The following is a 24,161-nucleotide window of genomic DNA, read 5'->3' as shown; positions in this document are numbered from 1 at the left end:
AGTAAAATCTTAAAATCAATTCTAAAACTCAAAGGTAACCAGTGAAGGGCAGCAGGAATTGGTGTGATGTGGTCGCTTCTCTTCGTACGTGTTAAAAGCCTGGCAGCAGCGTTTTGTATCAACTGCAGTCTTTGGATGTGCCGCCTGCTGATACCAGAATAAAAAGTGCATTTCAATAATCGAGTCTTGAGGAGATAAAAGCATGGGTGACCTTTTCTAAGTCTGCAGAGGAAAGAAATGACCTGGTCTTGGTAAGCTGTCTCAGTTATAGGCAAAAAGCAGGACTTCACCACTTTAGTCACCTGAGCATCAAATGACAGTTCAGCAGAATCAAAAATGACACTTGGGCCTCTTTTCTGAACATTGTTAGACAAGGCACCCAGACTAGAGGAGAGATTCTGAATACTGCTAGTGCCTGGAGAAGCCTCTTCGTTGACTGTACAGACAAAATGCGTTGCTATTAGCAGCACCTGTTGGTTATATAACTGTAAGACGAAGCTACAAAGAAGTAGGAGGAGGTGGTAGAAGAGGAGGTAGAGGGAGGGTGAAAAGGAATGCAATGATTCAGCTGGATTACATCAGCAATCAAGAATTAGGTCAGCAATGGATGCAAATGGGATGTGACTTCAAGCCTCTGTGTGTGGGAAAGCAACCACCTTTTAAAAAACAAAAAGATGTCCTTAAACAACATCGCCTACCGCATTCGAGGATGGTAGTTTTAACACCTCCGCTGAATGACGAGGCTTTGGAGGAAGGAAGAGCCCGTCTCTCCTTCCTTCCCTCCCTCCCCTATTCTCCCTGGAAGCTGCTGGGTGTGGATGAAGAGGGAAATGTGCGTCCCACCCTCCCACGGCTTCTTCACCCTCCCTCCCTCCTCCCTCCCTCAGCTGCCTTGGCAGCGCATCCCTCCTGCCCCTGGGAGTCACAGGCCACACAAGCTAATTAGACACCTGTTGGAGTCGAGTGCAGACAGCGAGGCCGGGAGAAACATTTTTGTTAGGGACGGCGGCTCCTAAATCACTTTCTTAAAGGCAAGAGAGTTAAGCGCCGTCATTTCCAGAATGGAGGTCATAACAGAAATGATGAAGACTGTGTCCAGATTGCAAACTTGACTATATATAGGCAGAGGTGTGCGGCCTCTTTTGGCTCCTCTCCATCAAAAGGGGGGGTTAGACAGGGGTTATGCCCTGCCTCTCCTTTTCTCCAGGGCTCAAGCTCTCGCTCTAATGGGATCTAGCCTCCAATGTGTTTTATGTTTGGCTTCTGCTCTCACAGCTCGAGGCAACGTGTGATGATCCTGGGGTGAATCTAATCCAGATTTCCTTTCAAAGACCAGCCATGCTACCTGCACCCGGTGCACGTAAACATTCATGATATGAGAGCTTATGCAGATCATGCACGTACAAAAGACATCTTAACACGTGAACATGCACACCAGCCCAAGGCAGAGGCTGATCGAGGACAATAATAATAACATAAGTGCCCTGAGAAATCAAGTTGACCTTTTTAAAGACAAGTCGGAGCACGGAGCTTATACCCCGACCTGTTTCTAACCCCGGGGTAAGAAGCCAAGCTCCCTTTGAGTTACTGCAGCCTTATTTCAGTGTTATCAGTGTAAATTCTATCCAGTTGTTGAGAACATTATGTCTTTTCAAATATTTATGCATACAGTGTTTGTTTTTGTGCACTTAAATGTCCTTGGTGAGATATTTGATTTTTAACTCGTTTCTTCTCTCTTCTCTTATCAGAGCTCTTACCCCATGTGGGAAGACTTCAGTGCCAAGGCCACAAAGCTGCATTCTCAGCTCAGGTGAGAAGTGGTTCCAAAAGTTTTTGTGTGATATTTTCCACACTCTTTATGCAGTCACGGTGCAGTGAACATACTGTATATGCCAATGTAATTCCAGGACCACGATTCTGGCAGCGGTGGCCTTTTTAGATGCCTTTCAGAAGGTGGCGGACATGGCGACCAACTCAAGAGGTAAGGGGGAGGTTTTTTCTATTAATACGAGCTCTCACACAACGTGGAGTTAAGACTCAGAAAGAAGTGGTGTGGAAAATAAATTGATTTGTTGTCTTCATGGAGTTTTGCACACTGATTATTTTTGTGTCACTTACTTTGAAGAGTACAGTTTTGTCTGTACTTGCAGTTTGTAGGGCTGTGTATTTGCAATAATCTAGTTGATATGATAGAGGGGTTGCGATTCAATATATTGCAATTTATTGCAAGGCGATATATTGCAATTTTTAAAATCTAATTTACTGTCATAGTGATAGCAAAATGTACCTTAAAGGGAGATTTGTCAAGTATTTAATACTCTTATCAACATGGGAGTGGGCAAATATGCTTGCTTTATGCAAATGTATGTATATATTTATTATTGGAAATCAATTAACAACACAACAATGACAAATATTGTCCAGAAACCCTCACAGGTACTGCATTTAGCATAAAAAATATACTCAAATCATAACATGGCAAACTGCAGCCCAACAGGCAACAACAGCTGTCAGTGTGTCAGTGTGCTGACTTGACTATGACTTGCCCCAAACTGCATGTGATTGTCATAAAGTGGGCATGTCTGTAAAGGGGAGACTCGTGGGTACCCATAGAACCCATTTTTATTCACAAATCTTGAGGTCAGAGGTCAAGGGACCCCTTTGAAAATGGCCATGCCAGTTTTTCCTCACCAAAATTTAGTGCACGTTTGGAGCGTTATTTAACCTCCTTCCTGACAAGCTAGTATCACATGGTAGGTACCAATGGATTCCTTAGGTTTTTCTAGTTTCATAAGATACTAGAATCATTCATGCTAGCTTTAAAGCTGAGGCCGCTACAACCTAAAAATCATAAATTTACGTTATTATCGCGTTAACTTTGACAGCCCTACTTTAAACATGAATTTGCTGCACAAATATGATCTACGAAAACTAGTAATGGACAGGCAGTGTACCCCCCCAAGATACAAGAAGGTGGCCACTGTAGTAGAAGAAGTGGGGGGGGGGGGGGGAGCTCTGGGCGGGGGCGGCGGCTCAGAGAAGTGAAAATCTGAGCTTATTGTTTCTTCGGTCTTTAATGAGGTCTGCTGATCTGCTTTGTCACCCTGCTAGTGGCAGCAGACAGGCTGGCCACAGAGGCAGCTGATTAACACCCATTTCTTTGGAGTTGATCGTCGAGAGCAGTATGTAGGTCAAAAAAAACCTTACCAGCGTGCAAAGGCTCCCGACACACACACACACAATCGTAATTGCACAAGCATAGACACACACACAGATATTCAAAGAGTGACAGCTGGTGGCTGGCCACCTGACCTCGCAGGTCACATGCCAACATGCTTTTAAACAGTTTGCACTAGAGCAGGCCCCTACTGACCACTTGCTGCTGGAGAGACTAAAGAGGCATTTCTTCAACAGTGTTCACACATTCTCACCGGTTTTACTCCTATAGCCCGTCTGTCCAGTAACCGCAGAGTTTATTGCCACAGCGATATGTCAACCTTTAAACGATTCCTGATGTGAATGCAAGATGAAGCAAGGTAGACTATAGCGTCAACCTGCTCGCAGCTGGCAGCCAGCTTCAATGAAAAGCGAGGTATATAGACCTTGGCAGGGCAGGACTTCAATGGAAAAGTGTGTAAAAGAAGGTAAAACAGCAGAATGATAGATGGACCAGAGAGAGAGATGAGAGAGATTGAGTTTTACAGCTATAGACGTATAAAATCCCTCTAAGTGTGTCACTCATACGCCCACTCGCTCTTCTGCTCCTCTCCCAGGGACATTAACTTTAGGATTAATGCCATACTCCTCAGGCCACAGACTGTACGAGTGATGCAGGGAATAAGCGAAGAGGAACTAATGAAACGCGGTTCATGGATTGGTGCTGATGAATTGAATTGATTAAGACGCAATATTTTTTTTTGCATATAAAAATATCAAACATTTGATGGTTTCGACAGACTGTGGACGGCAATGTGTTGGTCTGTCAAACGGGTCCAGACTGAGGTATTCGACTGCTTGCAACGTCATTTTTCACAAATATCCGCGTTGCCGATGTGACGATGAATTCTAATAACTAATTGGTGATACCCTGATGTTTCGTCTCGCGCAATCTTCAGGTCAAAATTTGTATTAGTCCAATACTTCGTCCAATTTCCTGCACAACTAATGTGATTCGCTTCAGCCAGTGGGCAACTCCAAGGTCTGAAAAGTGAAGCAAATGTTGAAGTGCCTTAAACTTGCATTCTTTCTAACAGCCAGCAGGGGGCGACTCCTCTGGTTACAAAAAGAAGTCTGATCGTATAGAAGTCTATGAGAAAATGAGCCTACTTCTCACTTGATTTATTACCTCAGTAAACATTGTAAACATGAGTTTATGGTCTCAATCCCTAGTTTCAAGTCTTCTTCAATGCAGCTGAGTCGATCAGTATAAGCAAAACATCTTTGCTCGTAGTTGCTTTTGTTTTTTTCCAACAACTATTTCAAGGAATGTAAAAGAGATTGATCCGTTTTTATGTGCTCTTAACCAGCGCACCATTTCAATCCCACTTCTCCCATGTGAGCTCTGCGTGCTCCGAGCCCCAGCAATTAATTTGCCAGAAAGAATGTCGATATTTACTGGAGTTGGCTCCCAGTGGATTGACCTTTGAACCCGTAGGCTGCAGGCCCTTCTGTCAGCTGCAATGTTATAAGTTATTATCCTAAAATATATTGGTATCCAGATGTTCCACTCTTTCCTCTTGCTTTTACGCCATAGAGATAATTGAGATTACTTGCTCACTATTTCAAAAGTATGTGTTTCTGTGGCAGTTTTCAACCCTTCTGGGTCCGTCTGCCTGCAGCGGTCATGTTTATCTCAGCGTCTGCACCGCCATATAGGGCTGATTGCACCGCGGGGGGTCGGCCCTCAGCTATGAACTGTCGGCCGTCAGCGCTGTCACCCCGATTCCCCTCCCGTGTTTGGTGGACGAGCTGCAGCTGCTGGCACAGCTGGAGGTTTCATCGCGTTCCTTCTTCTGCTTCTTTTAGTCTACCTTTGACACACTCGCCCCGTCGCCCCTTTAACTCTCACACACAGACTGTGCGAACATTTCCCCTGCCAAAGAAAGCAACATTTCTCCTCATTCAGAGCTTCTTGATTGATCCAGGGAGAGAGGCCGGTGACCGAAGGAGGATTTTATGATTTCCTGTCCTGACGTGTGTTGTTGTCTTTTACTAGGAGGGCAGCTTTTCCTACATGCTCCATAATAGCTGTATTATATTTGAGATCACCGCCCCCCACTTCCACTTCTACAACCTCCTCTCTGTGTCTGCATGTTCAGGTTTCCTCTCTTCGCCCGTGTTGTCCATTTTTAGAGTTTATGGTCACAACCGTGGCGTCAGCGTCTGTGTTTTATGAAGCAGCTGGAGGAGTCGGCTGCCAGGCGTTTTGGCACGGTGTCTGACGGCGCTGTTTCTCTAAGCTGTGCTGACGGATCTGTGTCTAAAGGCACGTCTGTCTCTCACATCTGGGTTCAATATAGGTCTGCCAACCACCAAGTCTATATTACATCTATGTATTTGGAGAATTTAAGCCTTCTTAAATATAAATGTTTCATGTTTCTTTTCCTGGGATTTAGTTTGAGGTCAGTCTAATGGCTTTTGGTGTGTCGTCTAGACCATTTTTTGTCGTTCATATTAAATTGTTGTATGCATTTAAGAGGACCGGACTTATCTGGAGAATCTGTTTTGTTGTTGCTAGGCTGGATGTTTCAGTGGAAGGTTGACTTCATTTTTTCCATTTTTGGACATGGTTGAATTAGGTAGGGGTCAAAGAGCCGGTAAGAGGTCTAATGGTCCATCAGGGTATGAGATACATAGCCGAATAGCGAGGTGAGCCTATATGAGGGGTGGTTTGGAGTGGGGGTGGTGGTTACAGTGGGATTTCCACAGCTCTGGGTATCCAGGCTAGGCAGAGGCGTTTAGCTAATCCTCTTAGCCCCACTCTGTGACACACAGACACAGACTGCCTTCGCTTCCCTTCCTGATCAGCCACCCTCGGCTTTAAAAATTCACACTCTGGGATCACCGGCCAGACTGCGATGCACTGCAAGTTTGTGCTGACGAAACCTTTCTCTCTTTACATCTGTGTGCCACAGTCTGTAGAGCTCCCAACACCGTTACACAGACATGCACTCTCTCTGTCTGCCTCTCTTCCTCGTACTCATTCAGTCCATGCTCAGTGGAGGAATGGAGGTATATACGCTAGTAGATCAGTGTCTCTGCGAAGCGGTAATCTGCTTGGCCTCTGTGCTTCTCTGGACTGGCAGATGGGACGGATATCCCTACACCACCATCTGGACGGCCTGGCATGGACGAGATGCGGCCGTGGCCTAGTGCAGAGCGAGATCAGGGGATTACTGTCCTCTGTGCTGTCCCGGCAGCGCGGCTATTTTTACGGACATGTCAAATAATGAGAGTGCGGCCCATGTGACCGGCGCTGACATCCATCAAGCTTGACATCCATCAAGCTTGACATTTCATGTTCAAGCCTGTATTGTACCAGGACAGGGAGGTTAGACTTATATGTGGGTTTAACTTCGTGACAAGAGCTTATGGATTTTGAGTGTTTCATATTGGACCTACATGTACATTGCAGTCTCTTTAATGAATGGCGCATCGTGGTGCCATTCTGCTGATTGTATGCGAGGCTCTTCAGGTATTTCGCGACCCCCCCAGCCGTAAAGCTGCATAAGTATCAAGAAGGGCCTCTTATTTCTCCCTCAGCTGTCTACTTTGTCTGTAGGAACAGCTCCCAACACAGCTCAGCTCATGTCTCTCTCTCTAGAGTTCATGGGCTTCAACCTCAATGTGGTCACCATGCAAATTAATGTTTTCCAGCTATTCTAATGGCTACATGCAAAGGGTGAAGTGGCAAGAGCAATGATGTGAGGAACAGACGAAAGAAGGGGGGAAATAATAATGGAAAGAAAACAAAATCGTTCTGCTCTGCATAACTTTCATTCTGAGGGTGAAGAAGACAAACATGAGGCTTGAGGGGGAACACTGTGTTCAGCTACATCCTGGACACGAACTTCCACTTTGGTGGAAGGGAGCTGGAGAGGCGGAGGGAAAACACACGAGAGAGAGAGAGAGAGAGAGAGAGAGAGAGAGAGAGAGAGAGAGAGAGAGAGAGAGAGAGAGAGAGAGAGAGAGAGAGAGAGAGAGAGAGAGAGAGAGAGAGAGAGAGAGAGAGAGAGAGAGAGAGAGAGAGAGAGAGAGAGAGAGAGAGAGAGAGAGACAGAGACAGAGACAGAGACAGAGACAGAGACAGAGACAGAGACAGAGACAGAGATGTAAGGGAGGACATTAAAAATGAGTGAATGAAAGGGATACATGCATAGTTTGAATCAACTGAGGTGGCTGGTTGGAAACAGTTGGAGAAATTAGCTGAGAGTGGAGGGTCACTGGTCAGATCATGTTGTCGTTATTTTCACCACAACTTTACTATGTTTAATGTGCACTTATTTTTCCCACCATTTGCCATTGTATTGGTACACTGTCACCAAAATCTTTTAGTCATTCTAGCAGCACGGCTCCGGGGACGGCAGTGTCGGCCACTTTGGTCCAGACATTCATAATCCCCAGGATGAATCCATGGTTGTATTAAGAGAACTGGATACAGCGTTGGAGGCGGGGCCCCGTTCATTCCTATGAAAGTTGCTCAGTGGTGCATGATGCCAAAATGGCTCAACTTCCAAGTGGAAAAGTACCCGGATCTTCCAGCGATCGAGAGCCCATAGAGCAGGCGCAGTAGCGTCCGCTCGGTCGCATGGCTCGGTCACGGGGGTCACATAACTCTGGATTAGACAATTTACAACTTTTAGGACCTAATGATTTAAATAAGGGCTATTCAAGTGTTCATACTGGGAAGTAGATTCACCTAAAAAAAATTATCTGCTGAGTTACAGACGTCTCTTTCCCAATGTAAGTCTATGGGAAAAAGTCTTTTTGGGCCAAATGGCATCACGTGATGAACGCGGAAGTTGTAGTACCACCGTTTGGCCACTACAAAAATTGCCATCAACCTCCGGCGCTCTTCCTGAGGGCTTGAATGAATCCTACTAATTTCCTGACTTTGCCTCTATCGCCACCATGAGGTTGACATTTTTGATTATTGGTGAAATAATTTGTTGATCTTTATAGGCTACAAGCAGTTGAAGATATTGCGATCAATATCAATCACCATGAATAAGATTGAGTTTGGATGGAGTTATGGTGATAAAATGTAGGTGGACTAGTGGCCGATTGGTACTCACTCATGAAGAAGACTTTATAGGTATTAGGTTCCGTTATAATGTCATTGTTTTGTAGCAGAGATGAACATTTCAGTCCAACCACCCACATAGAAATGTTTTATTTCTACTATGTGAATATAAAGTATGTACAGAGTTTATATTTAACGTCTAGGCTCCGACTGATCTCTCCCCGCAAGCACACACCAAAGCTCCGCACCGAGGAGGATGTGGAGCTTCCCCTCAGGATATCTCATGACTCAGAGGCTACAGGTGGAGGCGGAGCTTATGAAATGCTATACGAGCAGCAGCAGCGGAGGTGTCAGCATTGTCTGGAGGATTGTTTGCAAATGAGCAGCTTTGGCAGAGCAAAAGAGTTGGCAGAGCATTGTCAGCTGAGATAAAGACAACCTCATTGCACAGGGTGTAAAGCAGGACAAGCCTGAGTCATCTGGTTGAACTGGCTTGCAGGCTTTGCTCCATTAAACACTGAGTCATTCACAGACTGCTGCCTCAATGTCTGTCTCTGGCTGTTTGCGTTGGACACATCTGGGGTCTTTGTATGGAGGTGAGGGGAAGACAATGCCCTGTGGATTTTTCTGCTTTTTCCACTTTATTGCGTGATACAGTAGTTCTCTCCTTCCCTTACTGTACATTTTCTTTCTTTTCTCTCTCCCCTTTTTCAACTCCAGTGAAAAGCACATCTGGACAAGGGGCGGCGTTTATTTTTAGCAGCATTTATGTCCCTGAACAGGAAGCTCCTCCAACAGAAAAATATCACTTCCTTCTTGTTCTCCTCCTCCTCCTCCTCCTCCTCCTCCTCCTCCTCCTCCTTCAGTCTCATCCTAATGCACTCCAGAACATGTTTACACCACATCAGGACACACCGAGGTCTGTCCTCGTCTGTGGGTGTTCCAGGTTGTGAGGTGAAACTTGCTGTGCGTACCGGCAGCCAGACAACAATGGGTTGAGTGTGTGTTTGACTGTGTGTGTGTGACTAAAAACAATTGATCCTGAGGCCGTTTCCTCTGCCTTTTAATTTTGTATTGTTGCTTGTAAGAAGCAAGGAAGTGACACACAGGCTCTGAAGGCTGTTTTGATTTCTACTGCAGTAGGCACACAACAGCACATACATACAATATATATAGCGCGTAAGTTCACTCATAAACATAATCACAGTCACTTAGGGTTATTTCCAGCTTCTCAAATGTGACGATTTGCCACTTTTTTCTGTTTTATTGCATTGTGAATTTGATATATTTGGGTTTTGGTCTGTTAGTCAGACAAAACAAGTCATTTTGAGCTATATAAGTAAAACTGACTTGACTTGTCACCCCATATAACATATAAAACATATAAAATATTTCCTTATCTGATATAATAAGAATGCTTTATTTTCTTTTCAAGTCCAGTTTGGCACCCGATTGGATTGTTATCAGGCCTTTAAATAGGCGTTATCAGTCGCTATCAGCACCATAGATGTGGGTCAGTAGGGGCCTACTACTATGTTGTGAAAGTGAAACTTAAAAGCAACACGTTCTAACATGTTGTAAAACTGAATGAAACATCACCTTTTGAAGACATACAAAAAGGCTTCTTCAGGTTTAGGCAACAAAACTACAACTTCATGTGAACACAAAGACAACTACAGTCATTTTGATTAATTGTGCAGCCCTAGTCTTAGTTATACTGTATGTCTAATTGAAGACAGTGAAAAAAAACAATGATGGCCTTGATGGCCTAGTTTTTTTTCAAACAAAGTCATTTCAATATGAAACCCCTCCCTCTCACCACATCGGGCTTTGTTTACAAAGTAAAACACACTTTTCACCCCAATCTGTCAGCACATTTACATAAAATTGAGTGAAACAGACGTTTAAATCTGTGTTACAATCATAAACAAAGAATCTTATGAAATGCTCTTTTTTTCAAGTCTGCCTCTTAAGAATGTAAATATAGGGGCCTACTACTATACTCCCATTTTAGATCAGAGAGATTCTGGAAGGTTTCCCAACAGATTGTCTGCGTCTGTCATCCACAGTTTCTGTAACTTCAGTCAGAAGTTATAACTCTCTTGTTGCAGGCGTACAGTTCTGTACTATCGATGTCCGCACACAGCTCTTTCATCCGCCTTCTCTTCCCTTTATCCGAAGCTATCGCTCCCTAACCAGCAGACGCATGGGATGCTGCGTTACTTTTTAAACTGCTACCACTGAGATACACCGCCGGAACTCCAGCTGTGCTTTGAAGCGGATGTTGGATGATAACGTGTGATGTTTCATAAGGTTCTTGAATTCAAAAATCTGCATATTAGTTGTAACTAAACGAGACCAGCGAAGCTGACAAAATCAAAGCAGTTCCTCCTCATTCTCTTTTTGTTTCTTTACTTCTGCTGACATTTGCATGATGTTTCCTTTGAAAAGATAAACACACAAACACGAAGATTTTGATGATGTTGGAGCATATTACTTGAACCAATCATCAATCGTATATTTACTGGGTCTAATGTGGGAGATTTTGCCCTGGCAGAGCCTGTTGCACCTGCAGCAGCCAGCCAACACTTCCTCTGCCCCCTGACTGGCCGAACCCAGCCGGCACCTCGGCTGTGTGTGCCCTCTTTCATCCTCCCGTCTCGTCCCACGGCCCCCTTTCATCCATCAGTGGCCTCCGCTGTGTCCCTGCCAGGTCACATTCTGTAGCACTTAAAAGGGGCGAGTGAGGGTAAAGGCAGGAGGCTTAACTGTCTGTGCCAGCCGCAGTCAGCTCAGCCGCCAAGGTGAAGAATAACTGTTGTCTCACGGATGATGGAATTTTCTTTGATAAGCAGTGAGAGCTTAGCTAAAAGAAAAAAAACCCTTCATGTTCCTAGAAGTGTACCTGCGAGGATGTTCTGTACCTTTTCACTCTACAGCCCACATAAACATGCTTTATTGACACAGGAAGCAGAGAAAGAAGGAGAACTGGATTCTGCTCGAAAATGCACAAATCTAACAACAGCAGAGTCTCGCTCCACCTCGGTAGTCTGGAGTGCAAATGAAACCTGAGCCGAGCAGCAGGGTTTAGATGCTGAAAGAGAGAGATGGTTAAGCCAAGGTAGCTACCATGTTGAAGGCATCAGAGAATGAGACCTGTGGCAGTTTAGCTCCTGGCTCGCGGCTCCTGGCAGGAGAGCCCCCTATAAAGCAGACCTATTAAAGCTCTCCTCCTACCCCGGAGGAATCGGGGGAGGTTAATCAGAACCAGAGCTCTGGATGGAACCACTCACTAAACACCAGGACCACACGGCGCTGGTCCTGGATACTGGAGATTAAGGTTCCCAACAACACCAACAGCGGGGGGGCTTGACCTTCCCACCGACAATCCCATGTACTCCTCAACACACACAGCAGACCTTAAGATATATGGCTGGGATGCACAGCAGCTCTCTTCCACCCCGGTCTGTGTTTTGCTTCATTCATGCACGTGTGGGTGTCTGCTATAAGGTCGGCTCCTGCTTCCCCCGAAGCCCCAGGGGTCCAGGTCTGCTAAATAATCACTTTCCCAGCTCCTACGCACTTTTAGCCACGTTTCAAGCTGCTGTAAAGTAAAGTATCGATAGATCTAAGTAGGGAGATAGAAAAAAATGGAAGAAACATCATGAAGAGCAACAGAGGAGGGAAACCTCTTCAAGGATGGATGGATTGATATTCTTTATTTTTGGCTGGACCGCACAAGCCCCCAGGAAGAGCGGCGGTCGTTGATGCCAATTTCCGTAGTGGCCAAACGGCGGTACCACAACTTCCGTGTCCACTATGTGATGCCATTGGGCCCAAAAATACTTTTTCCCACAGACTTACATCGGGAAAAAGACGTCTGTATCTCAGCGGATATTTTTTTTTAAGGTGAATCCACCTTCCTGTACAAACACTTGATTAGCCCTTATTTAAATCGTTAGGTCCTAAAAGTTGTAAAATGCACTAATAGCCGAATCCAGAGTTATTTCTCCTTCCTCCGTTCATTTGAATGAGAACGGGGCCCCGCCTCCAACGGTGTATCCAGTTCTCTTAATACATCCATGGTCTAGCTCAAGAAACTTGGACCAAACTGTCAAACTAGGCGATCTAGTTCTAAAATGAAACGAGATTCAGCCGTAGCATCGCCTATTTCTCACTTAAGAAGTAGATTTCGGTGGATTGTTTAGGCGGAATAACAGAAGGTTTACGAGCAGGCCGCCATGGTGTTTACTGTTTGAAACGGCAAGCAGAGAACCAGGGACCAATCATGTGCATTCAACGATGGGGTACGTCACCGCTTGAACGGCCTTTTGAGTGGAGCAGCGTGTCCACTAGTGTCCTCGCTGGACATATATCGCTAGATTTAAAATTCTATGGCACTGTGGGAGTGAATCACTGCAACCCCGTGCGTCCGGTCGAGGCCAGAGGCCAACAGGGCTCTTGGACATGAGCAGGAAGCCTCTGGACCTCCCCAGGATGTAGCTGTCAGCTGATCCCCCCTATGGGAAGGGGAGGAGGAGACGGGAGAGGAAGAGAAATTGGCAGGTGTGGATGGGACAGGAGAGTGGGGGTTGGTGAGGGGGGCTCTCTATTTGGCTTGACGGTGACATTGGGAAGGTCTGTTATACAGATAAAAGAGCCCACATTACTCCCTCTCTCTTTCTCTCCTCGAGTCTCCCTCCATCCTGCGAGAGCTGATTTGCAGCTGTGGATGCCTCCCGTAATGCTTTTAAGAGTCCAAAAGGAGTTCTGCATAACCTGCGCACACGTGTCCTGTCTGTGTGCACGTTTCTCATACGTCTTTCACACTTTGGCTTCATGAAGCAATGAAGCCGTTAACATGACGGATACTCAACACCTTTAAAGTCCTTTAAAGATGGACACCTCTTTCGCTATTTATAGCAGCGCGTATTGGTTCCACATGTTAACTCGATCACTTCCTGCTGGTGTTTTAACGCCTGCGTGTGATACAGCTGGATGACCTTTCACCTCTAACCCTCCTCTCTCTCTCTCTTAGTCAGTCATCCTAGAAAAGCAGTACAGACACAGGACAACCCTCCTTCCCTCTCCCCCACCGACACAAACAAACTCAAGTTATTCCACATCTGTCTGACAAAAATGTCCCCGTGAGATGGAGTCCAGATCTGTTTCTCGGTGTGTCTTTGAACTGTTGCAACTTTCAGTGAAGTTGACAGCCGAGTTTTTTGGAGCGAAATGTTCTTTGAACCGGTAGAAGTGTGACGTGATATCAGCTGGAGACGCTAACCTAGTTTCTTTATGTGAAAATAGCACAGATCTCACCGGACAACCATGTGGAAGCATTCCTCACTCAGTGTCTGATTTCAGGCTTGCTATGTTAGTCTTTTTTTGTTTCATTTTGTGCATTGCTCTCTGCCTGTTTTTTTTTTTTTTAGCAGTGCAGCGTTTGAGCCAGTTTCTCTCTCTGTGCCTGCATCAATGGTGTTTAGGAAACAGAGAGAACAGGAAAGGCAGAGCAGGCAGGGAAGAATAGAGGGATATCCCCTTACAGGGTTCCCTCCTTTTCCCTCCAGGATAGAGGGGGTGAGAACGTCGGAAAGGGTGGGGGGGGGGATGGTAAATCACACCACCTGTCCACACACACAAACCTGCGCAAAATCATAACACACAAATACGACCATGCATGCCTCCAGTCTGTGAGGCTGAGAGAGCAACGTCCTCTCTCTTTCCCTTTGTGTGTGTTTGGCGAGAGACCCCTCAGATTAGCCCTATGTGGCCCAGATTACAACCGGATCAGTGCTGCCACATATTACACCGGCCTGTGAACCATCCGTGACAGTTGCGGGCCAGCCTGGGCTTTAAAGGCTGAAAACCCCCATTTTAATTACACTTCAGCGGAGAGGAAAAGTACAGTACCCGGCTCACACAAGCTGTTGTTTACACTGTGGCAAGAACCACTCACGCAATCAAAGTGTCACGGGGGAGAAATGTGTGAAGTGTTTTTTGTGATGAAGAGGAAGGGAGGCTTAGTTTTTCTGTGTCACATTTGCTTTCCCCCAAACAAATGTGACATTTACGGGGCTCTGCTTTTCCAATCAGCACTCATCCATCTAGTGGCTGCAGCAGGAAACGCCTCTCCAGCGGGGGAAAAAAACCACACACCGGATAACTCCATCTGACAGGAGAGAATTAGACCTTTCAAAACGCTCTCCTCATGTGTTGTGTCTCCTCCACAGAAAATCATATTTTTCTAGGCCAAGAGGCATATTTGTGATTTGTAATGCCGCCCTCTTATATCATGGGTGACAATTTTGTTTGTTTTGTCTCATCCAAGGTGCCACCAGGGACGTCGGCTCGGCTCTGACGAGGATGTGCATGCGACACCGCAGCATTGAGACGAAATTACGCCACTTCACCAAGTAAGTATCACCTTTTTTTCTCCCCCCCCCTCATCCACTGCAATTTTCTCTCTCTTCTCTTGAGGGGATTATTGTGTTCCCAGGTCCCATCCCGTCTCTGTTGACCTTCCTCTCTGCCACTCTTCTCTGAGTGTTTTTGTGCTATTTGTCATGCCTCTCACGCTCTCTCGTCGTGTTTCCCCGTCACTGTAGTGCTCTCATGGAAGGCCTGGTTACGCCACTCCAGGACAGGATAGAGGAATGGAAGAAGACGGCTAATCAGCTGGATAAAGACCACGCCAAAGGTGAACAACCTTGGAAAAGCAAAACTGTAAACACTCGTTTGTGAGCACTGTATATTGGACAGAGATTGATACGTCTTTTTTTTTTTTTTTACTTGCTCTCCACAGAATACAAGCGGTCTCGTCAGGAAATCAAAAGGAAGTCGCTGGATACTTTAAAACTCCAGAAAAAAGCAAGAAAAGGTGAGTTCCACAGTGACAAGACCCTGTTGATTTAATAAAACAATTCAACCAACTGTATGGAGATTTTAGGGCTGATATTAAGGATGCTGGTCCCCTGGTCTGTACCAATGGTTCAGATTGAACTGGCGCCATCTAGAGTGTAGAATCAGAAATGACAACTCAACAAAAATCTAAATACCTGGCACAATTTCAAAAGGCTCCTTTCCAGCTTTGGATGATTTGTCAGCTTCTGCCTTATAAATCAAAGCAATGATCTTCTTTCCTGGCTGTGCTTGCATTAGCCCCTACTGCTGGCTGTAATCAAACGCCTATTTTCATACAGGATTTACTGTACACTGGTGGTACCGGCTGGTCATAAACATGCAATGTGCCCTGATTTGATAGAGCTAACACTGCCTGTTCTTCTGTCTCTCCTCCCCCTGCTTGTCCCTGCAACCCCTCCTCTGTTTCCCCCGGCTGTAGAGCTTCTAGGTATGTCTGCTGTGCTTCATCACATCCTAATCATTTTCAGATCAAACTGCCAGTCAAAGAAATCCCTGTGTTGTCTTTGCATTTTTGGTTTAAAAAGGGAATTGTTTGACATTTTGGGAAATACGTTTATTAGCTTTTTTTTGCAGAGGGTTAGATGAGAAGATTGATACCACTCTCCAACAGCATTTTTATGTTAAACTTTTAATTTTACTCATAATTCTCAGGAAAGAAAATTAAATAATTCAAGGAGTTCAAACGTGAATAAACAGTAGTTTGTATCTTTTCGGACGCACTGAGCAGTAACTCACGTCGTCTCTTCCTGAGAGCCTCCTTGCCGGTTGGAGATGTGTAACCATGGTAACCCGTGCCAGCCTCCTGTGACCAAAACGACAGTTTGATAGATTAAAAGTAGAATAAATTTAAAATATATATTAAGCCTAGTAAAGTGAAATTTCATATTTACAGTTAAATTGAAGTGTGATTGATGTTACAGAGCTGCCCGCCAACGTCTGTTATGAACGTTGTCGTCACTACCGCTTTGCATTTTGGGATATTTATGCCGCCGTGGTGTTCAGCGTTGCATACTGTAATATTTCACCAGAAATAGTGTGCAATTTGTGTACTATAGGTTTCATACTAAGGTTTCGTACATACTGAAATATCTCACATACTCTTTTAGCGTACTAAATAGCATGTTCGTGTGGAATATCGGACGCAACCATCATTTTTCTATTCTAATTCTAAGTTCATGTGTCAACAAAAAGACTCCAAACAGTTAATTTCTGAGCACATGTCCATTGTTTTCACTCGTAGAAAAGCAACTAGGACTGAAATCTTACAGATTGCCACTTTAACATATAGGGAGGACCCCCAAATCCCCCGACTCCCCATCCCCCAACTGCACAGCACCTAAGCCCTCTAAAAACCCAGGGGGAACCTGAAACTTTGTGTAAAATGTTAATAACTATCAATAATAAATCATACTGGCTATTCAAATTAAAGCAAAAAACATAAATGTCGCGCAGCATTTAGTGTGACTTTCTCTCAGCACCCCGGACTCTGACTAACTTCCAACGTGTCTGCTCTCAATAGAGTAAGAAACTGTCACTTTTTGGCAACTTATCTGTTAGACAATCTCTCATTCCTCTGAGTAATAATAACTTCTTTGTCATGAGCTGATATGTGGCGCCATGATGAGCTGAGAGCTAAGTATATCTTACAAACAAAGACCTAAACTTCTGTTTTTAAGGACCTATCAATTGGCAAGCTGTTAGCTCCTAATTTAATCAGTGTCATATTAAATGCTGGCGCGCTGAAATATTAGCCAATTAAGCTGATATTATGAGATGTCTTAAACATATAGACAGTGACAAATAGACGGGGTGCTGCCTGCTAAAGACAATTAGAGCGCTGTTAGAGCGACTGTGATCGAGGCAGCTGCAAACAACAGAGCAAGACACAAGTCTGATAACAATATGGTAGTTACAGCGAATGCATCGTTTGAGATTGAACCAGATATGCAGAGATGTACTGTAGGCTGTGTTTATCTGGCAGTGTGTGTGTCTGTAAACCATGCAATCAGAGTGACAGAAGGTGCGGCATCTCTGTGGTCATCATCATTGCATCTCTTCATCTATTATCTAGTGTCATTGTGGTTTGGATCCGTCCTACGTTCGTGTGTCTAAATCACATCCATTTCAGGACCTACAAGTCACCACCAGTTGCTCTGCATCATCTCATGATTGATGATTTCAGCATCCTCTCATCCCCATGTACATGATCCATTTGAGTGTATTGTTTGTCAGTGCGTTGACCTCCAGTACACAAGCACTTTATCATCATGTGTTCTAATCATCTCTCATTTTTTACTCTTTCCCTCCTCCCTGAACTGTGTCCTCCTTCATGTCACTCCCATAATTATCACCCGCCCCTCAAATTCCCAATTTCTCTTCATTCCACCTCCTGTCATATCTATCTTTACTCAACCCTCCCCCTACTCCCGTTCACCTCTTTCCTCCTTCTCTCCATGCTCCCTCCCCTCCTTGGTCTCTCTGCTCCCTTGCTTCGCCTCGCACCAGGTCGGGGTAACCTGCGCCCCCAGCTGGACAGTGCCATGCAGGACGTCAGTGACCTGTACCTGCTGATGGAGGAGACGGAGAAGCAGGCGGTGCGCAGAGCGCTCCTGGAAGAGAGGGGGCGTTACTGTACATTCATTAACCTGCTGCAGCCCGTGGTGGTGAGGAACATTTAGCCTTTGCATCACCTAAGAGTTGTAGAGGTGTAAAATAGATGTTTTGATTCGATCCATCCTTGTTTTCCTCTACAGAACGTAGAGATCGCCATGCTGGGAGAGATCACACATTTACAGCCCATCGTCGATGACCTCACTTTACTGACCGAAGACCCACACAAGCTGCCGCCAGCCAGTGAGCAGGTAACAGAGGAGATTTAATACTGCTCATTCTATTAACGCCGCTGGTGCACTTATCATCTGACGTCCTCAGAGACGGTCAGGTTATCTGGATCACAATCAAATGTGTAATTGGAGTCCAAGGCTGTTAAATGATGAGTCTGGTGATATTCTATATTTTTCTTCTTACTGTTTCAACAAGAAGATTAAAACCAAGAATGAATTAATCCTAAAAACGAGTATTTTTTGTGTATCAAAAGCTGATAGAACTTACTTTTTTAATGCCATTGACTTCCAGTGTTTTCCCTAAACTATAAAAGAAATAGCCACTGTTGTTTATATAGAGTTTATCCCACATACTTTATGCATCACCTGATACTATCTCGAATAGGTAAACCAGACATTTCGAAGAGATATACGTTTGGTAAATCACAACCAAATAAATGCATTTAGGTGGAGTTAACAGGCTCTTGTTTTTTTCCTCTCATCAGTAAAACAAACGCTAGCCTTTCATTTTAGAGTCAATGTCAGAAGTAAGCTACGATACGAACATTCAGGCTCCCTCATGTGGCTCAAAGGTGAACTGCAGATATAAATGTTAAATAAAAGACTATGGAAGAAATTCTGCAGATTTCTTTGGTGACCCTAATAAAATCTCCTGCGACCCACCTGTTCGTCGTAATCCGATGATTGGGAACCCCTGCCTTAGAGCACCACATGAGTATCAATCCGCTAGTGAAAATAGTCCCCAACACATACACTATTTAGTCCTGTTTGAGTGACATTTGCTTGAAATGACAGTGCCCAGCTGTTTAAGGAAATTATTTAGCCTATTCTGAAAATGAAACTACATGCCCTTCCTATTACAATTTCACCACAATGTGACTAAACAGACTAATTCGAAACTAATGTGTTTTTCTGGGCGGTAATGACAAGACAAGTCGTAATTAGCAGTAATTTGTTAGAATCTATGCAAACCATTACGTGTATTGTATCATCACCATATGATAATGTGTCGCCGCAGGTGATCCGGGACCTGAAAGGCTCCGACTATAGCTGGTCCTACCAGACACCTCCCTCATCCCCCAGCAGTACCGGCTCCAGGAAGAGCAGCATGTGCAGGTACACACACACACACACACACTCATATACACACACCTTGTTGCTCTTTGTTCTCTGTTCAGCGTGTTTTGTTTCGTGTGTCGTGTCAGATGTGTCGCTAATGGTGGATTTTATTCATACTGGATCTGAGCTGTCATGCTGATTTGAGTTAACATCCGTGCACATTCTCGATTTCAACTCACTTATTAACACACTAGCAGAGGAATGAAATATTAAAGGTTATCATGAATACAGGAGCAGGTGACCCCCCCCCACCCTCCCTCACCACGGAGCCAGACTATCAGTGACAGTCGACACGCTGTACATGGCGTAACTTGCCAACTTCCTCAGCTCTTGCTCCTGGCAGATTTGCAGTTCTCAAGCTTCTTACAGCCAGATTAGCTGCAAAGCTGTGAAACATTACAGCCTGACAGCCATGAGCCTACACGCGAACCAAACTCCACATATTTGTAAATCTAATGGTTCCAACAATTGATCTATAAATGTGGGTCAAAGTTGATTTCTAGGTCAAGAAAGGAGCTTTTCTTTTTTTCTTTGTCTATAAACCCTTGTAATGTTGAGCTAAAGTAACATCAAGCCTTGTTATCACAAGCCATCACCTTGCTTTAGTGTTACAGTTCCTAATGCCTAGTTCACACTATGCGACTTTAGCCCTGATTTTCCGCTCCCTGACAGTCTTTGGAGCTCCCCGATAAAAGCCCCAGATCAGAGGCAAATCGGCGTTAGCTCGCCGCTTGCACATCGGCGCTCGAGTGTCATGTGTGAACTGCTCAAAGATGCTCGTCGAGAGGCTCGCCAACGCTAGCCAATGGCTCCCAGATACATTCTAGATATCTAGCATGCTGAATATCTGGACCTGTCGGGGACTCTGGTCACGAGCTACAGCCAATGAGAGCGTGAGACATAGGTTGAGAGGACACCTGGGGGAGGAGGGGTTGCCTGTAGGTTTGAAAGGCGGAGTTGTTGTTGCACCTAGAGGAATAAATATTAAGGCCCAATCCCATGTCCATACTCAAAGACTCACAGACTTTTGAGGCGTGTTCCCGCAAAGTCTGTGAGGGTTTAGGGCCGTCCCACTGTCAAATCGTCAAGTCCTTGAGGGCTCTCTCGCAGACATTATGAGTCCTTTATGAACACTTTCTATAAGTCCGCATTTCTGCAGACTTTGCCTGAGGGAATTACCCACATTTCATAGCGTTGTGACGTTAAACACAGGGTTACCACGGTTACCAGGGGAAGCCGGGAGGCGTAGAAAAAAGGTAAACAAAGAGGACGGCACATGGGTGTTCAGCCACCGTGCACAGAAACATTAACGATTTAAGATGGTCCATAAAAAACACATGAAATCTGAGGAATGCAAGCATTAGACTCAATTACACACCTGGTTTATTCATCAAGCATTGCTTTTAATTCTGCTTAATGAAGTGTGACAAAAACAAGTAAATAGATTTTTTGACAGTTACCTCCTTTTCTCGTAAGGCGCGAGAGCCTGGAAGACGTTCAAATCGGCAGTAAAATACGTAAAATAAAAACGGTAATGTGATATGCCGCCTCAAATTGCTGTCCCATTCATACTTATACCATTTCAAGCACTTGCAGCCTCTCACACTCAACCATTTAGTCCCTAAGGGGATCAGGGTTTAAGGCCTTAGGGGGGGACAATGGGATTGGGCCTTAAAAAACGAGTGTAGAAACCTTTCATGCTTTCTTTAAACCGTTCTCTTCATACATCCATGGTGGAAACCGGTTGAGTTATGTATTTCTTGCGTGTTTTTGTGACAAAACATAGTTTGGAGACCTCATCCTCATCATTGTGTAGTGTGTGACCCCCCTGTCGCCGCTGAGTCATGTATTGTGAAAACCACAACGACTTAAGGCTCACGATAACAAGACAGCAATTTGAGTAGTGTGAACAGTACAGTGATCTGACAACTTTGAAAGTCGTGTAGTGCGAACTTGGCTTAACAGAAGCTCCCTGATATTTGGAGCAATTAACACCACAGACTATTTTTAGTGTTCTATATTTATTCACAATGCAGCCACTGACTATATCGTTTGACTCTAATGCAGATTTAGGTTTCAAATCACAGTATGACTAGTCCACAGAAAGCTTATGTCACCCAAATGTAACGTGGAGAAACAACCTTGGTCGCAGCTGGATTGATGTACTGTAGATGTATCAGTTTATCTGTAAGTCTGTAAAAGGCTTTTGATAAGCTGAAGGTCATAGGCTTCTCTCTGCATGTAGAGAAGCATGTCATGATTCAGTTGTGGGTGAAAATTGAAAATCACAAGACTGGTGTTGTAGGATTTTCAGTGATATACGGAGATTTCAAAAGAAACTTGTGATGAAGAGATGAAGGTCTTGGTAGGAGAATGGAAGAAAAACAAGCTCACTTAGTATTTCTTAAAAGACACAGATGAGAGAGGAAGAGGTCATAAGGACAGTGTCTGGTAATGAATCATTTAAGGTTATTTAGTTTGTCATATTTAATTTGGCATTCCTCCTTAAGCGTCCTCATCCCGGAGCACAAAGATTAAGGAGAAGTGATAACTTCAGATATATTCCCGCGGCAGAGGGGGAGGAGGAGGTGTAGGGGAGCGCTACAGAGGGAAGGTGAGAAACATAAGTTTCACATTTTCAAATGCGTGGGCGACAAAGAGAATCGACCCTGAGTGAGAATGACAGAGCAGGAGACGAAAAGCACGGAGATGGCTGTTAATGTTCAGAGGGAAATAAAAATCAAAGAAGGGATAACTTTTGAATGCTCTTTGAAGCACACAAATTAGAAGAATGGCGTCATTTAGAATTTTCACACATCGCTGCCTTCATGTTCTCATCCTTTGTGATACATTTTTCCTTTTCTTCTTTTTTTGTCATCGCTTACACATAAATGTTCACGTAACAAGTTTCAGAACAAGATAATGGGGAGAAAAATTGCTAGAATTTTGATTGCAATCTTGTTTTACATGCATACTGTATGTTTGTATGGAAGATTTATGATGCCCAAATGAACACAAATCAAACAAGGGAAAAAAGTGAAATAAAAAATGTTGTAATATGTATTTCCTTTTATGCATGCTTTTAGTGTGTCATAATTAATTAAAAAACATACTTTAAAAGGACAATTAATTATCTTTTTGCCATCAATTGTGACAATTTTCCATGCCACAGTAAAATAAAAATCCCAACCATAGACTGTATATAAGAAGTGGACGTAGTCAGCGTGACGTCATCCATTGGTTTGTGTACTGTCGTTTAGAAGCTTCGAGTTCGGCAAATTTTGCGGCTGTCATCTTGGCTTTTTGCAACCAGAAGTGACACAAGAGGGTGGAGCTAAATACAACCGAATGCTGAATAAGACGTTTTCGGTCCACCGAAACTGTTACAATTAACTTTCATGAACTGAAAACACACTGTGGAAGGGTTACAGTTGTAAGACGAAAACATGGACAACGCCGTGGTAGCGACCTGTCAATCACAAGGTAGCCTCACCCTAAAGCACACCCTGCTTTATGGTCTATTTGTCTCTAAATGGGACCATAATTCACTAAATGAACATCATGCTGTATTGAAAAAGACTTGAAACTAGCGATTGAGACCATAAACTCATGTTTACAATGTTTACTGAGGTAATAAATCAAGTTAGAAGTAGGCTCATTTTCTCATAGACTTCTATACAATCAGACTTCTTTTTGCAACCAGAGGAGTCGCCCCCTGCTGGCTATTAGAAAGAATGCAAGTTAAAGGCACTTCCGCATTGGCTTCACTTTTCAGACCCGAAGTTAGCCCACTGATCACAACACAGGAAACAAAGTGAAGGGGTGTGTTGCATTTCAGTTTTGTCCAGCAGAGAGCAGCATAGACCTGACAATAGTAAGTACAAACCACTGTCATTAGTTTTCATGATGAGGAGCTTTTTCTTTTAATGTGAAAGTGTGTCTGTTATGGCTGCCATCAGCAACACGAGGACCCACTCACGGTCAGACCCCCAAATGTGATTGGACAGTGTGTATATTAATATTGACATGGATGATGCATCTCGAGATAACTTCTGTTATGATTTGACGCTATATAAAAATAAATTGAATTGAATTGAAAATGAATCTCCTTTTCTAAAAAGAAAAAGCTCCCTTGCACCTCATCATGCATTCGGCGCGTCTATGCTGCTCTCTGCTGGACAACACGGAAATGCAACACACTTCTTCACTTTGTTTTCTGTTTTGTCATTTAATCTGGCATGGAAAAATCATGCCTCGAAAAAAAAGTCAGTTTTGTTTTAAAAACAAAAGGCAAAATAATTGTCATTTAACATACAGTATGTTTCGCATTTAATTATGACAGTAAATGCATACATGAAAAGGAAATGCAAATTACATTTTTGACTTGTTTCATTTGGTCATTGTAAGTCCTCCATATATATATATCTTGAGTTATATACTGATGTGACATCCTGTCTACAGCCTCCTCCAGATGCCGTCTGCAGGAGCCCATCGGCTCAGCAGCGTCTCCTCCCACGACTCTGGCTTCGTATCCCAGGATGCCAACACCCACTCTAAGCCTCCGTCGCCCATGCCCTCTGACATCACCAGCCAGGTAACAGTCTCAGCCATAACACTACAGTTTATTCTTTAGCCAGGAGGAACTAAACCAGGCACGAAGCAGACCTGTTAGCTCCAGAGATTCCTCAGATAGTAATGCTGCAGGGCAGGTGGACACAGAAACAACACCACTATCTTGTCACAGTAGAGCTACAACAGTTCTCTATTTTGAACAATTCTCCTTTTCCATCTCAATCGTGCATTGCAGACAGAAACCCATGTCTCAATAAGAGCTCGACCACCAAACCCAGTCAAGAGCGTTTCGTTTTTTGCTGCAACAGAGCTTTCTCTGTTGCAAATGATGAATTTCTATCCCACCGGACTGATAAAGTTATCCAGACTCTCACGGTCTGAACAGAGTGGAGTGTACAGAACCCACTCGGCAGCACACCAGCTGATGCAATGTTCTTTTCTGAATAAATGATCTTACA

General features: G+C 44.2%; 1 protein-coding gene across 4 annotated transcripts in view; it reads left to right on the top strand.

Annotated features, from left to right (window-relative positions):
• The window catches only part of mtss1la (MTSS I-BAR domain containing 2a), a 31,852-nt gene that overhangs the window by 3,841 nt on the left and 3,850 nt on the right, over positions 1-24,161 (top strand). For 2 of the 4 annotated variants that reach the window (XM_037766144.1, XM_037766147.1), the window contains exons 2-11: positions 1,749-1,810; positions 1,908-1,981; positions 14,577-14,661; positions 14,854-14,945; positions 15,051-15,125; positions 15,588-15,596; positions 17,675-17,832; positions 17,923-18,030; positions 19,031-19,128; positions 23,593-23,725. In XM_037766144.1, the coding sequence (XP_037622072.1) occupies positions 1,749-1,810; positions 1,908-1,981; positions 14,577-14,661; positions 14,854-14,945; positions 15,051-15,125; positions 15,588-15,596; positions 17,675-17,832; positions 17,923-18,030; positions 19,031-19,128; positions 23,593-23,725 (894 nt within the window). The remainder of the gene's footprint in view (positions 1-1,748; positions 1,811-1,907; positions 1,982-14,576; positions 14,662-14,853; positions 14,946-15,050; positions 15,126-15,587; positions 15,597-17,674; positions 17,833-17,922; positions 18,031-19,030; positions 19,129-23,592; positions 23,726-24,161) is intronic. The other 2 variants (XM_037766146.1, XM_037766148.1) reach the window with 1 other exon arrangement.

This window comes from Sebastes umbrosus, chromosome 4 (assembly GCF_015220745.1).
Source record: "Sebastes umbrosus isolate fSebUmb1 chromosome 4, fSebUmb1.pri, whole genome shotgun sequence".
NCBI lineage: Eukaryota > Metazoa > Chordata > Actinopteri > Perciformes > Sebastidae > Sebastes > Sebastes umbrosus.
Note: the sequence above shows the minus strand (reverse complement) of the source record. Positions and strands in the feature narration are given on the sequence as shown.